Source organism: Pleurodeles waltl, chromosome 12 (genome assembly GCF_031143425.1).
Source record: "Pleurodeles waltl isolate 20211129_DDA chromosome 12, aPleWal1.hap1.20221129, whole genome shotgun sequence".
In the NCBI taxonomy this organism is placed as follows: Eukaryota; Metazoa; Chordata; class Amphibia; order Caudata; family Salamandridae; genus Pleurodeles; species Pleurodeles waltl.
The window spans coordinates 686,726,747-686,743,882 of record NC_090451.1 but is presented as its reverse complement, the minus strand read 5'-3'; the positions used below and the strand labels follow the sequence as shown (position 1 = coordinate 686,743,882).

General features: G+C 47.0%; 1 protein-coding gene across 5 annotated transcripts in view; it reads right to left on the bottom strand.

Annotated features, from left to right (window-relative positions):
- Window positions 1-17,136, bottom strand: part of ARHGEF15 (Rho guanine nucleotide exchange factor 15) — a 315,428-nt gene that overhangs the window by 15,991 nt on the left and 282,301 nt on the right. For all 5 annotated transcript variants that reach the window (XM_069218718.1, XM_069218720.1, XM_069218719.1 and 2 more), the window contains 3 exons: window positions 15,621-15,695; window positions 12,297-12,389; window positions 10,007-10,161 (listed from right to left, as the gene is read on the bottom strand). In XM_069218718.1, coding sequence (XP_069074819.1) covers window positions 10,007-10,161; window positions 12,297-12,389; window positions 15,621-15,695 — 323 coding nt within the window. The remainder of the gene's footprint in view (window positions 1-10,006; window positions 10,162-12,296; window positions 12,390-15,620; window positions 15,696-17,136) is intronic.

The window sequence follows — 17,136 nt, the reverse complement described above, 5'->3', positions numbered from 1 at the left end:
TTGGTAGGTTTGCACCTGGCGAGGGGATGTGGTCTTTGCCCTGCCCCTAATTTTTTGCCCTCAAAAGGTCCCCTTGAAGTGGCAGACTGTGGGCGCTCATGGACTGCTTCATCTTGGTGTCCTCCTTTGTCTTTTCCAACCTCCACTTGATGCACAAATAGTCCTTCCTTATCAAAAGGGATATGAAAGTGGTGTATTTAAACATCAGGTTTGAACCTTGTGATACAAAGCCAAGAGCAGCGGTAGACCAGAATTCTATTGTTTACGCTGTGGAAGACGGTATCTGCAGCATCTAGTGTGCATTAGATATTCACGTTCGAAATAATTTTCCTCTCATAGCACCTCCCACTCTTTTTGTAGATCTCATGGACGTGCCACACCAGGGACTCCATAGCCTCAATAAAGTCTGTCCTATCTCAACAGCATACCAAGTGAATTGGTGATATGCCATTGGATAGTTACATCAACCCCCAGACTCAAGCCAAGGATCATCAAGTCACTTACTCTCCTTGTGCAGCGGGAGATGGTGGGTGGCCCCGTAGATTGAGCTGAGGCTCAATTTCTTGCTGTGCGGACCACCAGGGAGCCTGGGAAGACCTGCCCACCGATGTAAGGTAGGTAGTTGGGAGAAGCTTTATATTTCTTCTGGACCCATGGCATGACACCTTTGCCACCACTGGGTGTTTGAAATTGTCTGGGGTTGACTTCAGCATACCCTTAAGCACGGGGAGGAACTAAGCAGTATGTTCTGTCAACCAAAAGTCATCCTCATCTTGTAAGACATGCATTACAACTTTTTAAGGGTGGGCGCCCTCTGTATCATGGCATGATACGCAGTGGTATCATCCAGCAGGGATGGGTTGCCGGGTATAGTTTTAGATCTGGATTATCCACAGGGCCAACACTGTAATCGACCCAGGGTTTACCCAGTCATTTGCCCAACAGGCCAGTCATAAGGGTCTCCTTCCTCATAAGGAATACCTGGGTCAGAATAAGAGTGCACTGACCTGTCAGGGTACCCTGTTGGCAGTGGCGAGGGGTGAGAGTATTTGGCGTGGTGGTGGTGGTAGTGGTGATAGCCTATGTGTGGGAGAATTGGAAGGGTGGGGTGGAGAGCTTGTGGCCTTGTCCCTGTTCTTCTTGGATACTGGATGTCACAGTGCGTCACATGCAAGGTCCTCCTCAACGGTCAGCCTCTGTTTCTTAGGAGTTGAGGGCAGTGATGTGGACTGCTTTCCTGGTGGTGAGTTACTGGTAAACTTACCAGTCTATGGGTATATAAAGAGCTGCTTTTGCCTGGTGTCCAGCTCTTCCACCGGCCTTTCCAGCATAGAAGCCTCTAAATTCCTCCATCGTCTGCACTAAAGTAGTCTTCTGCATCAATCAATCCCTCTGTCTCAGAGGTGCTCTCCGTGTACATTTCAGCTTTGCAGGGGGAGGTTTGGTGTCCCTTGGACAAGGAGGGTGGATGACGTTTGAGACTCCATGACCTTCAATGGAAACTTGCTCTGCTCTGAAGCCTTCTCTTGATTCCAACAGCAGCCAGAGGCCAGACTCCCACAGAAGCAGTGCTCTTCCCCAGTGAAGGGGGTGCTTTACTGAGAGGGGGTTCTTCCCCTGGATTTGTGGACTGGAGGTCCTCAAAATCTTCTTGGTTCAGGGTCCAGCTGTTGTCAACACAGAGGGCACCACATTTACTTTTTATTCCTTTGAAGCGCTTGAGGACAGTATTTCTGGGCTGATCACTGGCTGGATTGGTGGAATCCTAGACAAACCCACCTCTTCCTCCTCAATGCTGATAGAACCCAGTTTATTGAAAGTGTCAGGCTCAGAGGATGATTGCTGCTGTATTTTTGTGCGCGCCCAATACTGTTTCTTTTGGTACCTCTTCTTCTGAAAGACGAAGCAAAACTCAGGAGGAGGTGTTATTGTGGTCAAGGCAGAGGTTGCAAACACAGTGCTGGTCCACCCAGGTGTGCTTTGCATTGCACCTTGGACAAAACTGGAAATTGGAAGGGGTACATTGGAGCACCCCCTTCCTGTTTGCATTATCAGAAGCAAACTCCGTAGAGACTGAAGACTACTACACCAAGTCAAATTAGGCATCCACGGCTTTGATTACAATGGTCATTGGAAGTATAGCCGCGTTTCCATTATTGTTCAATGGAATCAGACAGATCAGAAATTGTTATCCGAGTCGTTGGTTTTGAAATGGGGAGCAGTTCGGACTGAAAAAAAACAAAAGCCGCAACGGATGCATCAATCCTGAAGCGGTTGCTGAACACATCCACACCGAAAGAGAGAGGGGAAAAAAATATATATATATCTAAGATTAAGTTGGTGCCTATGCACATTGTGGATTAAGGGAGGAGTCACAGCATATCTTGTGACTTGACGATTTTCGAAGAAAAGCAAAATATAATATCAGTGATCAACACTAGATAGGAGTATGCAAGACCATGTGTGTCTGCAGCCACAATGCTATGAATATATTGTTTTTTTGTCTCAGACGTAAGTTACTATAAAAAGGGTAAGACAAGGTTCTGTGCAATGGAATGCACTTGGCAAAGTATGACTGGTTCACATCTCGTTTGTTATTGCTGTATTGGGTGATGGACTGTTTTAGACCTGGCCTCTTTAGGCGTGTTTCCCCTGTCTTTTTGCCTTCTGACCTCCTGTTTTTATGGTATGCTGGACTCTGTTTTTGCTGCTTTATTGGTTCTGTGCACTTTACCACTGCTGATCAGTGCTAAAGTGCAGGTGCTCCCTATGTAGCTTGTATTGGTGATTGGTTTATTCATGATTGGCATATTTGAATTACTAATAAGTTCCTAGTACAGTGCACTATGCATGCCCTGGGCCTGTAAATCAAATGCTACCAGTGGGCCTGCAGCACTGATTGTGCTCCCCCCACATGTGTAGCCCTGTGAACATGTCTCATATCTGCCACTGCAGTGTCTGTGTGTGCAGTTTTAAAGAACAAGTTACTTACCTTCGGTAACGAGGTATCTGGTAGAGACTCTATCTAGCTGCGGATTCCTTACCTTAGAATTTCCTGGCATCAGCTTCAATTCCAGAGTTTTTTTTTAGCAGTACCCTGCGCGGGCCGTCGTTGTTCGGATCCGCATGCGTTGACCAGCTCCGCGTGCGTCGTCAGCGTCATTGGAGCCGGCTATGACGTCACGGTTGTCTATATAGACGCCGTCTCGGTGTGCGTATGTCAGTTCTTTTCCACAACTTCCCACACCAGAAGCGCAGAGTCATGGAAGAACCAACCATTATGCATTTTACCTCTTTGACTGTTTGGAGTAAAAATACTTTCATACCTATAAGAAAGGCAAAAATTGCCAAGATCAAAAATATACATATGTACACATAAATACATATATATACATATCTACATGAGAAGAATTTCCCCAGAGCAGGGAGGCTTGGCCGGGTGTAAGGAATCTGCAGCTAGATAGAGTCTCTACCAGATACCTCGTTACCGAAGGTAAGTAACTTGTTCATCTGATAGAGACTTCTAGCTGCAGCTTCCTTACCTTAGAATAGATACCCAAGATATAACCAATGGCGGTGGGTCTGAAGGAGATTTTTTTTTTTTTTTTTTATACTAGGAAGTCCTGCAAGACAGAACGGGCAAAATGCCCCTCTCTTCTCACCTGGCTATCCAGGCAGTAGTGTTTTGCAAACGTGTGCAAAGAAGCCCACGTTGCAGCCTGACAGATGTCCACCACCGCTACGCCACATGCTTACACAGTGGTAGCAGCTTTCCCCCTAGTAGAATGAGCTCTCAAGCCCTCGGGAGGCTGCTTCTTTGCCAAAGCGTAGCATATCTTTATACAGAGAACGACCCAGCACGAAATACATAGTTTCTGCACTGCCCGACCATTCTTTGCACCAACGTACCCCACAAAGAGTTGGTCATCCACCCAGAACTCTTTAGTGCGGTCAAGGTAGAACGATAACGCTCTTTTTGGGTACAGCCGATGGAGACGCTCCTCTTCCTTAGAGGGATGCGGTGGTGCAAAGAAGGTGGGCAGGGTGATATTTTGACCCAGATGGAAAGGGGTCACCACCATGGGGAGGAAAGAGGCACGAGTTCTGAGAAGCACTTTTTCAGGAAAGATTGTGAGATACGGCGGTTTTGATGATAAAGCCTGTAGCTCACTAACTCTTCTGGCAGATGTAATTGCCACCAAAAAGGCCGTCTTAATAGTGAGCAGCCGAAGAGGACAGTTATGCAAGGGCTCGAAGGGAGCACACATAAGGAAGGCAAGAACCAAATTAAGATCCCACTGGGGCATAACGAAAGGCACAGGCGGGAATAGATGCACAAGCCCTTTCAAAAACCTCTGTACTATAGGTATTTAAACAGAGATGGTTGATCGGGCAGCTGAAGAAAAGCCGAAAAGGCTGCAAGATAGCCCTTGAGATTCCCCAAGGAGGAACCCTCCTTGGTGAGAGACAAAATAAACAAAAGAATGTTAGACAGAGAAGAAGAAAGAGGATCAATAGACCTCTCTGAACACACCGCCCTGCTTGTTGCAGTACCACATTGCGATAGTGTTGTCCGTGAACACCTGCACCACCTTCCCCTTCACAACAAGAAGAAATGCTTTTAATGCTAGCCGGATCGCCCGAAGCTCCAACTAAATGATGTGGAGCCCGGATTCCGCCGGAGACCAGTGACCTCTGATCTCCACCTCCCACAATTGGCCGCCCCATCCCAGAAGTGACTCATCTGTCACTACCGTTAGATCTGGTTGGGGAAGCGAGAGGGGTCTGCCCTGACCCACTCGCAGTTCACTAACCACCATTGCATGTCTTTCGCAGTCCTCTCCGAGATCTGAACCAAGTCGGTAAGATTTCCCTGATGCTGTGCCCACTGGAACTTCAGGTCCCACTGCAGAGCCCTCATGCGCCATCTGGCATGCTTGACCAACAGGATGCAGGAAGCCATGAGTCCCAGCAGCCTCAGAGTCTGTCTCACTGAGATCCAGGATAGAGGCCGAAACATCGGAATCATAACCTCAATATCCTGAACCCGCTGATCGGGAGGATAAGCCCGATACTCCACTGTGTCCAGAACAGCTCCGATGAAAGAGAGCTTCTGAGAGGGAGTCAGGTGTGACTTCGACACATTTATAGTGAACCCCAGCGAACGCAAGAGGTCCGCCGTCGTCTGGAGGTGGGTGACGAGAGCCTGGGGTGTAGGAGCCTTCAACAGCCAATCGTCTAGGTAGGGGAAGACTGAAATCCCTAACCTGCCCAAATGAGCTGCCACCACCGCCATCACCTTTGTGAACACCCGAGGGGCACTGGTGAGACCGAAAGGAAGCACAGTAAACTGAAAGTGCTCGTGGCCCACCTTGAACCGCAGGTAACGCCTGTGGCTTGGCAGGATAGGAATATGGAAATATGCATCCTGCAAATCCAACGCTACCATCCAGTCTCCTTGGTCTAGGGCAGGCAAAACCTGAGCAAGAGTGAGCATCTAGAATTTCTCCTTCTTGAGGAAGAGATTGACGTCCCTTAAATCCAAGACAGGGCAAAAGCCTTTGTTCTTTTTGGGAATCAGAAAGTAGCGGGAATAACAACCACTGCCTACTTCTGATATCAGGACTCTTTCTATGGCTCCCTTGGCCAAGAGAGTCACAATTTCCTCGCGGAGCAAAGCCAGATGGTCCTCCATCAGCCATTCCTTTGTCAGAGGGATAGAAGGAGGGAAAGACTGGAAGGGAAGGGAGTATCCCTTCCGTATGATCTGCAGGACCCACTTGTCCGTGGTGATGGAAAGCCAGTGAGGAAGATAAAAACGAATCCTCCCTCCAACTGGACGGACAACGATCCCGCAGAACCACACTAAGAGGGCTTGAGCACAGTGGAGGGGGGCTGTGTGGCGGCCGACCTCTGGCCAGACCCTCTGTGTCTGATGGTACCACGACCACGTCCTCTTCCGGGATGCTGTGAAGCCGAAGGACGGTGGCTAAACTGTGGCTGGCGTGGTACCACGACCCTACCGAAGCCTTGAAAGGGGCGAAAGACAGACTGCTGTCGTGCTGGCGCTGAAAGGCCCAAGGATCTGGCTGTGGCTCGAGAATCCTTGAACCTCTCAAGCGCGGAGTCTGCCTTTTCGCCAAAAAGGCGAGAGCCATCAAAGGGCATGTCCATCAAGCTGGACTGGACATCCCTTGAAAAACCAGTAGAACGTAGCCAGGCGTGGCGACGTAGGGCCACTGACGATGAAATCGCTCAGCCCAGCGAGTCGGTCGTGTCCAAGCCACACCGGATCGTAAACTTGGCTGCATCTCTCCCATCCTTTACAGCCTGGGTGAGAGTGTCCCGTACACCCTCCGGGACCTGGGGCAGCACTTGCGCCACCGTATCCCATAAAGTATGGGAATAACGGCCCAATAGGCAAGAGGTGTTTACGGACCTCAATGACAGGCTGGTGGAAGAAAACATCTTCTTCCCAAGCTGATCCAGCCTCTTGGATTCGCTATCCGGGGGAGCGGAAGGGAAGGCACCACTGGAAGTAGAGGCTTGGACAACCGAGTTCTCAGGAGTGGGGTGTTGTGTTGAGGAAACTAGGGTCGCTTGGAGCGGGTCTATGGTGGCGGCCAACCGTTCACAGGAGCCCCTGTGCTGGGTTTGGACCACATACCCAGAAGGACGTCTGTAAGAGCCTCATTGAAGGGCAACAACGGCTCCGATGTTGACACCCCCGGCTGAAGCACTTCTGTCAGGATATTCGTACTGACTGGCACCGTAGGCAAATCTAGGTCCAAGACCTCAGCTGCCCTACACACCACCATAGCGAAAGAAGCCCCCTCCTCCTTAGCCACATTAGGAGGAGAGAGTATACCAGTATCTGGAGACGTGTCCAGTCCACTGGCCTCCCCTAGATCCTCATACCAGTCCTGCTGCAATCCCGATTCTAACGGGTCCTCAGACCCCTCCCATTCCTCTCCTGCATCTGGCTGTTCTAAATAATGCTCAGACAATGATCTGGGCCGAATTGGGTCCGTCGAAGTCTATGTCGTACAACTTTGCTCCGGATCATCTGGATTAAGGAAGGGGTTGCCACCGGTGGGCGCCGGTGGCGGAATCGTCGACGTCAGACACGGCGCAAAAGGAGGCAGACTGTGAGAGACCGGCGCCGGTCCGGATCTGGTATCGGATCCTGGGGTCTCCAAGGGCGCAGAGGCCGAAGCCGCCGGTGTCGAATCCGAAGGGGCCCCTGCTGACCCCGCGGGGCCCAAAGACCACAGCCCGCTCAAAAACGAGACGCATGATCTCGCGGAATTCTTTTATCTGAGCGGGGTCGATCCGGTCCCCAGAAAGGGGGGAAGACGCGGAGTTGCCCTTGGTGACGGCTCCACAGAACCGCGCTTGGAACGTCGACGTTCCGCAGACGCCTCGTTGACCGACGGGCGTGGCGAAGACGAAGTCCGCTTGGACTTCTTCTTGTGCCTCTTACCTTCGGAGGACCTCGAATGCGAGGAAGAGTACTTGGGGCTCCGGGAGCGGTGCCGCAACCTCCCCCTACTGCAGGACCTTGACCTCCGCGGATTTGCTCTGACCGAAGACGAATGTCGGGCCGCAAGAAGCTTAAGGGATCTCTCCCTCAAGGCCTTCGGCGCCATGGCCCGACAGCCGGAGCACGAGGTGGAATTGTGGTCCTTCTCCAGGCACCAAAGACAAACTCGGTGCGGATCCGTCACCGACATGGTGCGATGACACCCACCACACGGCTTGAATCCTGTCTTTCTCGAAGACATTTCTCAGAACAGACAAAAAAGTGTCGACAAACCGTCGAAGCCGGGTAGCTCTTTCCAAAACTGCACTTAACCGGCGCGGAAGGAAAAGAACTGACGTACGCGCGCCGAGACATCGTCTATATAGACGACCGTGACGTCATAGCCGGCTCCAACGACGCTGACAACGCACGCGGAGCTGGTCGACACACTCGGATCCAAACGACGCCTCCTGACGGCGCGCGCGCAGGGTACTGCTCAGAAAAAACTCCGGATTTGAAGCTGATGCCAGGAAATTCTAAGGTAAGGAAGCTGCAGCTAGAAGTCTCCATCAGATCTGCCAATTCGACCTGGAAAGTGTACCCGCCCGCCAGGCCCAAACCTTCCCTTTTTGTACATGTAAGGCACCCCAAAGGTAGGCCCTAAGTAGCCACATGGGCTGGATGCGGAGTATGTTAAAGGTAGGACACATACTGATGTGTTTTACACGTCCTGACAGTGAAATACTGCCAAACATGGTTTTCACTGTTGCAAGGCCTATCTCTCCCATAGGTTAACATAGGGACTGCCTTTCAATATGTTTTAAGTGCAGTTTCACATTAGGAGCAGATGGAGATATCGAGTTTTGGGTCTCTGAACTCACAATTTAAAAATAGTGGTAAAGCTGGTACTTGGATTGTCAGTATGAAAAAATCCAACTTTTAGAAAGCGGACATTTTCTTGCGTAACCATTCTGTGCCTCTGCCTACTTGTGTATCCCACGTCTGGGTCAGATTGACAGTTAGGCTGTTGTGAATTCCCTCTAGACAGTGACACTAAGTGAGCTGGGGGTGTAGACTGCATATCTGATGAGTCTCCTGGGCTAGAGTGGGGAGGGAAGAGCCTGTTCCTCACAAAATGCAGTATCCGACCCCCTGATATGTGTCTGGGGCCAGGCCTGAGCAAGGCAGGATCTTGTCAACAACATAAACTTTCCTTTGAAGTTTGCCTACTTCAAAGGCAGAAATTAGTATAAGTAGAGGACCCAAAACCCCAGACTTTTAGAATACTTCTGGATCAAGAGGAACCTCTGCCAGGGAGAAGAGCTGAAGAGCTGAAAGAGGAGTATTGCCCCTATCCTGTGTGTGCTTTGCTAGGTTGGCCAGCAGTTGCTACTACTGACTTAAAGAGGGCAAAGGCTGGACTTTGCTGTGTATCCTGCTTGTGAAGTTTCTCCAAGGGCTCGGAGTAGAGCTTGCCTCCTGTTGGAAGTCTCAGGGATATCAAAGATTTCAGCTTCATCTGCCTACAGCACTGGAAACTGTGCATTTTGTGCTGCAACAGAAGAAAAACCACTGCAACAACGTCAACGACGACACTGCCTGCACCGTGACCTAATGACACCACACAGAGCAGTGCCCCACATCCCACTGCAACCCTGGTCTCACCAACACCACCACCTGATGCCGTAACTGAGCTGCAGCTTGCACTATGACCTGTGGGCCCCGCACTCCACATCGCCTTGCTCACACAACAGCCTTGGCATCCCCGAGGACGATGCTCCACACGGACACCGATGCCGCTGCCTGCACTGTGGCCTGTGGATACCACTTGTGAGGTACACGAAGCACCATTCCGCACCACAGCCCCGGTCCACTGATGCCAGCACTATTGACTCCAGTATCGTCCATATGTGCCCTGTCTGCACCGCAGCCCATGAGCACTGCAATGCTGCCTTATGCCTACAGACAACAAAGCTTCAGCAACAGGGACGCTGCTGCCTGCACCGTGAACTGGAGACACTGCACATCGCACCACCCTGCTTCACACCGCAGCCCTGGTCTCACCAACGCCACAGGACACTGTAATCGAGCTGATGCCTGCACCGTGACCTGTGGGCACCGCACGCCACATCGTCCTGCTTCGCACCGCAGCCCCGATGCCATTCATGCCAGCGTTCCTAACTTCGTCATCAGCCCGGAGTTCGATCTGCAACGCAGGTGACTTCAAGGGCCCAGCGACCCCCGCATCAACCTCCGGAACCGACGCATGTGACACCAGCAACACTGCACTCCAGATCTCATTCAGAGGATCAAGAAGCCCTACATTTCCAAGGTACTGTTTAAGAGTCTTTCTGACACCATAGCTGGCCTGCGATGCCACGGCCAGTCTGAACTATTGGATTTGTTGTTCATGATGCAGCGATAGTCCCAGATGGAGCTATCGACTTCAAGGAACTGTATTTTTAAGTTAATTGTGCCACCTACCTCTTTCTGTGTGTTATCAGCAGGAAGTCGTTGAAAAGGAAGAAGTAGACGGGCGTAAACTTGGGCTTGATGCCGAAGAGGCTGCCCTTCTGTATGACCTCCAAGAGCTCCCCCTGTTTCTCCAGGTAGCGGGCCTGGGAGATGATGGGTACAGCCTGCAAGAGATTTGGGGTGTTCAGTACATAGTGAACAGAACGCACCGTTGCATGCTGCAAGTGATAGCAATCCTAATATGCACAAGAACCTTTGCACCCCAGGGATAAGAGCAGGCAAAAGTGCCCCAAATTAATATCAGTTTTGCTATTTCCAGCGCTGATCAGTTTCAGAGTGAGAGGAAAAATGCAGAGTTAACAATAACAGAGCCACCTGAGCTCTGAAGCGTGATCCGGGTCCTATATCATCATGAGAAATATACAGAAGCACACGTTTAATACACCTGGGGTGCAGGACATGGTGTATTTAATTCATTTTGTATTGACAGTACGTTTTATGTTTCTACTTGTATTCCTTTAATTTATCTTGTGTTTTAGTGTTTGTTTGATTGCGGATGAGTGAGTAGGTAAATGGAAGAATGTGTCAATGGGAGGAAGAATAGATGAATGAGTGCACGGATGAGTGACAGAGTGCATGTATGATGACTTGAGTGCCTAAACTCTCCAGCGACAGAAGAGGCAATTTCATTCATAACCCATAATATTGGCCTCTGCCAACTCGTGTTACCTTTAACGGCTGCAATCGTAAATTGGCAATAATAATATATTCGAAAAACAGTATCACTTAAAGCAGGACTCGAACAGCCAAACTTATTCAACAATTAAACACGGGTTTTTCTCCCTTTTGATGCTCACCGGTGCGATGTATTTATTTTGCTTAGAAAAGAACGAATTGATTGAACTTTAAAGGAATTAACATGAAACTACTTGCGCAAAAGCTGTCATTCCTATTGTGAGTCCCTAGGTGGCGCCAAATGCCCACCAAAACTGCTTCCTCACCCCTGGGTCGCCATTTACTAGAAATGTCCAACCTGCGTCTCTGGCTTCTAGTTTATAAAACATATCCATAACAAAAACTGCAATGTTTCAGAAGTAGTATTCTGTTCATCTCCAGATCAGATCGTTTGCGCAGCACTTTATCTGCTACTACTAGGCACTCAACTCATTTTTAAGGGATTACAAATGTATGGTTTCAATGTTACAAACATTGCAAAACAGATCTCTCCGTGTGGCTGATCACGCATGATACGCATACTTAAGTGATCGTACTATGCCTTAATCCACGTTCTATCGATTATTTGGGCCTATCCAGAAACCTTACAGCACACTCAGGGTTATTTATATTCGTGTAAAGCGACTAGGCTGGTTGTGTCGCAAAACATGAAAACATGATTTTTCCTACTGCGAATGTCGTTAATTACTGTCTGAAGAGAAGTAATAATTAAACGTTATCACCTACTACTCAGAGCATTAAAAGTTATCAACGCACTCTGGAGAGGGCTTTAACCTTTAATTGCCAGCATCGAAATTACGCAACCGCGCTAAAAGCTAATTTCCATAACGAGGGTAATTAGCAGCTGTTAGCGCGCGATAGCAGGTGGGCAGGCGCGCTATTTGGCCACTTAGGCACTCAATCTTACCAAACCCACACAAACATGCCACTGTTCCCGATTCACACTCCCTGAGCTCAGACTGCAGGCCGATAACACCAGTTAACGCCGCCGATCCTAACATTCTGATTCGCTGAGCGAATCCTAGGATTCCATTCAGGGACCAATGAAATGCGGATACAAGGCATGAGTTGGCGAAGGGGTGGAAGTCTGATATGGATGGGTGCATAGCTTTGGAAAGAGAAGCCAATGAAGGCAGAGGGTGTCCCCATAAGTGGCAGAAGGTTTAGAGTCTGAGGGACATATTGTGGCCCCCTGGATGGACCGTGGGGTGCAGAAGCACCACCCAGCATAAAATCTGTGGGTCACATGACTCTTGTTTGGGGGAGATGCGCGGGGTTGATGGGCCTGTGTTTTGGGATATGGATATATATATATATATATATATATATATATATATATATATATATATATATATATATATATATATATATATAGCCCCTTTGCGTAATTTAGTCTTTTCCCTCCATCCAGTTCCAGTGGCCCCTCCGATAGGGCAGCCCATCTCTGTGTTTGGGTGTTGTTTAGGGGGAAGGATGAGGCGTGTGCCAGGGTATATCTCTGAATGCCCGCTTTGCTCGTGCATACTTCTCGTTGACATCTCGTTTGCCCGTGCACCCAACCTACCTTCATTTTATCGAACTCTATCTTTTTGGTGATGTGGATGAGCTCTTCCATCTGCTTCATACGCCCCACCTCGCTGTTGCACTCCTCGATAATCTGAAGGGCAGAGGGAGAGAAACCTGTCAATCAGGGGATGCTGATGGCAAGTGGGAGGGTGCTTAGAAGGATGTTGTCCATCTCAGGACAGAGGGCCAGCAGGCTGAAGGCAGAATACTTTCTTTCCTGCATTCACCTTTCTTTAACCAACTCTTTGTAAGACTGAATATCTTCTCTCTGCCCATAAAACTAAATTTGGGTCCCTCTAATATCCTTGGTGTACATCTCTATTCAATTATTGAGCCAAGAGTCCAATAAGTATGTATTATGAATGGTTCAGGCAAGAATTCAGCGAGAATGGTTTCACTAGTCATGGCTGCAACTTAGACCTCAATGGTCTCTCTGTTGGTCAACACCACAGTCAGATGTCCACTGGTCTTTCCTATAGTCAACTTTGTAGCCTAAAGACTAAGAGTTTTGCATCTAACTGGTCAATTTAAGCCCAATTTAAAGGAGACACAACTATAAGCCAAACACGTCACCCAGAGTCCAACAAGGATGCACTGAAATGGCCAGAGTTGTTGCCTAGACTCCAAAAGGGCTATAACAGCACTACCCAATCCCTACTCCCAGAGTGCTCAGAGGACAATATCCTTTCTCTCACCTACAGCTCAATATCCTTTGTGGTGTAACAGGACCAGACAGCCAGTAATTCATGCACATACACAAAGGACTCCCAAGGGGACCAAGGTTGCTGTTCAATCTTTGGTTCTATTTCAGTCGCATGCTTTTGTGACCATGCCCATAACCATGAACAATCTGCTAAGAAGCACTCACAATAGTTCTGCTAGGCCAAAGGAGATTTAATGGCATGAATCCTATTTAAAATCCAGAATCCTGCACCAACACATTTAATTACTGAAGATTTCAGTATAAATCCAAAGTGGGAGCATACCAATGGGGCTCAGATCACACAGTGTCCCTGTTCTTAATAAATCTCTGATCTCTTTCTAAAATATTCTGGACAAAATGTCCTCACTTCACCACAACTTTGCGTGAAAAGATCAGATGATCACAGCATCTAGATCCTTCTTTTCAATTGTGAAATCCTCACGGTTATTCTAACATTGGACACTGACCAAACAGCACTTTTCACAAATCCTAAATTTAATCTCAGAAACAGAGCACGCACCATATTTACCCTTTCTGAGACTTAAATTCAGGGGTATTTCCTGGCTACGGATTCTGATCACTGGTCCCAACTGATTCATTTTTTTTTCTCTCCTTGATAAATCCTGACTTTATCCTACACTCAAACACTCGCCATCTCCTGTATCTTCGGTTTCTCTCGGATATAAATCCCACCAGAGGCTGTTGACTTGTAAGATCACGGTATCTAAATTCCATTTCTTTTAGAAATCAATTTTTGTGGTTGGTCTAAAGTAACATACAGACCATCAATCCTAACCCTTGTACACATACAAGATATGTTCTAAAATCAAACACTTACCTACTGTGGCTCCCTTTCGGCCCTTCATAAATCCAGAAGTTTATTCTAAACTTTGTGACTCATCACCAGCTCTAGCACCTTCTTTCATTAATTCTGGAGTTTATTCTACCTTCACACTGGTCATCCGCCCTAAACCCTCTTTTACCCCCAGTCATAAATTGTCGACCCAGAGGATGCTGATCTCTGTTCTTAGCTCTATGTTTTCTCAGATATGTTTTCTCAGATATCAATCCTATCAAAGAGTCTTCCAATCTAAAGTCTAAGGGCCACATGTACGAAAAAATGTGTTTGCAGTTTCCTAATTGTGAATCTTTACGTTTTGCATTTAGGAAATAACAACCAGCTATATACTACTGTGTCCAAACACATTTAGCGATTCCCAGTGGGTCGGAAGTGGACCGACCTCATCAATATTCATGAGGTAACTCAAAATTTGCAACCCACTGGGAATGACCTGAGATCACTGGGATGGTGGCCTGCTGGGCTCAGCAGACCACCAAGTCTGTGACTGCTTTTTAAATAAAGCAATTTTGCTTTTGAAATGCAGCCCGTTTTCCTTAAAGGAAAATGGGATACATCTCAAAAAGAAAACTGAAAAGTTTTCTTTTCATTTTTTATGAGCAGTCAGTGGTCCGTGGGACCACTGCCTGCTATTAAGAAATGTCACCCACATTCACAAAGAGGAAGGCGTCCCTTGGGGACCCCTTCCCATTTGCAAATGGGTTAACACCAATTTGAAATTTGTGTTAACCTGCATTTCAGTCACAAAACATTCTTACATTCCACTGCAAGTGGCTATCAGGAAGGGACGCCCTGAACATGTCCCTTCCTAATGCTGAATCTCAAAACCCAAAGTGCGATACAGTACCAAGTTACTGAATGCAATTTGGGTTTTGTACATCCCAAAAAGCATTTTTCCAGTGGCAAACAGGCCGATTCGTTGACTCTGCCCATTTGCGACTGGGAAAAAGCTTTGCACATGCAGGACTCGGTGTCTGAATTACATTTTTTCCTACTCATCAATCCTTGGATTTGGCCGAACTCAGACCCTGCACATCAGTCATAACTATTGTTTAAATCCTGGTGTTTATTCCGAGCTCTGGCATCTATCAGCTACCTTAGCTCAGTTTCTTTAATTCACATACCCTGGGCTTTAGTCTGCCTCAGACTTTAATAGCAGTAACAGCCCCTCTCTCTTTCAATCATAAATCCAGAGGTTTGTTCTACCTTAAGACACTGACACTTTCAAATCATTAATCCTGGACTTTATTCTACCCTCAGACACGATCATTGACCTTAGCTACAGTTTCCTCTTACTCAGAAATCCCTTGTTTTTACTGAAAGCTGCAAAACTAGTCTGACTTTAGCACCCAATTTATTCACTTCTAAATCTCCAGAGTGTATCCTACCGTCAAACTCTGATCACTGGCCAGGGCTCCCTTTGTCTCACTTGTAAACTCCAAGAGTTTCACGTCATTATGTACAACGGTTCTCTGCATACTAGTCTAGAATTTGAGGATCTGAAATTGCATGTTGAAACTTGCTTTTGTTTTCTGCAAATAGTAGAGAGATTTAAAACACATTAAGTATTTCCAGAAGTTTACTGTACCTTCAGATAACAATCACCGACCTTAACTTCCATCTCACTCGCTCATAGTTCCAATGATTTGCTTGAAACTTAGACTGCAGGTCTTGGGTTGCAATTAATTACAATACTGTAAGCTTCACATCGATACTCTGTCATTTGCCCCAGCCTCATACACTTCTTGGCCTTGTCTCACCTTCGATACTGACTCCAGCGCCTTCAATGCATTCTGCTCCCGGACAGACCCCTCCTCCGTCCTTTTCAGTATGTTCTGTGTCCAGAAGAGAAAAGTCCAAATTCATTCTTTCATTTCCACAGGAAGACCAACTACTTAACTTAAGGTCATAATTACGAGTGCATAACCTACCTACAGATGCGCAGGCTATCCCGCAGTATACTACATTGGTCTACACCCGTTTCACATTTTGCAAATCAGAAGTAAATTACACGGGTGCACGTTAAAACTTCTTCCATTCTAGAAGTAAACTTACATCATTGAGAATCAAGCCTTATACGAAAATCTGAAATGTTCATCAAACTCTGGTCATACAAGGTTTTTAAATCTTAAGATCTCCTGCCTCCCCGGATGTACGTAAAAGGACACAATGTACTATGCTTTCTGGAAGGTTTTATTTTAAATTCTTTTTTTGGTAATTGTACTCCTTGGGCTGGAGACCAAGATAGTGTGAGGCAAAGCATGTGCAAGGTACCATCAGGCGGTATTGGTGACTATTGATAATCAGAGGAGGAGAGGCAGAAGGGAGGTTGGACATGTACCAATGTCAGACAGTAGAGCTTCTATCCATGCGCCCAGTGTAAAAACTAGAGACGCATGAAGGGTACCTCAAAATATCTTTATGAATAAATGGAAACAGGGAAGGAGATTATTAACCCACAAATAGGCAGAAACATAAGTCTAGGGGCTCTATTTATGATACAGAAACCAACCTAACGAGCGAGCGGAACTTCGATCGCAATAAACACCAGCTCAAAAACTGGCATTTCCATTGCTGCTAATTCTATATATAAAAAACATAATAATAACATTAAACTACATACTTATTCTATCCAATTATTTACTTTGTTCTTGCCTTTGGCTCTGTACAGAGTCCACTGGTCTGCACCACGTAAATGCAGCTTTTATACATGCATGTTGTAATGTTTCCCTGAGCTAGCCTCCGTTTGTTTCCTTAACTATAATAGTGTTTTTTACGTTGTTAATTTATTGTAATTGTTTATAATACTATCTCTCTTAAAGACACTTATTCTAGATGATCAAAGAAGTGAGAAATGAAAAATCTACTGGCAAAGTTCTGTAATGATGTCAAGTTTTGCACTTTGCGAAAAACTGCAAACTTTGAAAACTACAGACCTACAATCAATGTTACTTTATATGGTACGTGTGTGTGTGTGTGTGTGGGGGGTGTGGGGGGGGTGGGGGGGTGGGGGTGGGTGTTAGGTTGTCAGGCCACATACAGGAAGCGTATATATGTCCCTAGTATATGCACCCAACAGCACAAGTGCCTTCTCTGTGTACTATGTTCATTTATTTCTTTAAAATGTATGATTTCTATTTTCAGCTCCTCTGTGGTAACATAGTCATGCCCCATTATCAAATCTATACTGGTGGACTGTGGTTATGGCAGTACTTTTCTATCGTTTTATATAGATTCAAGTTTCTAACCTTTGTGTTAATTTGAACAACCAATATT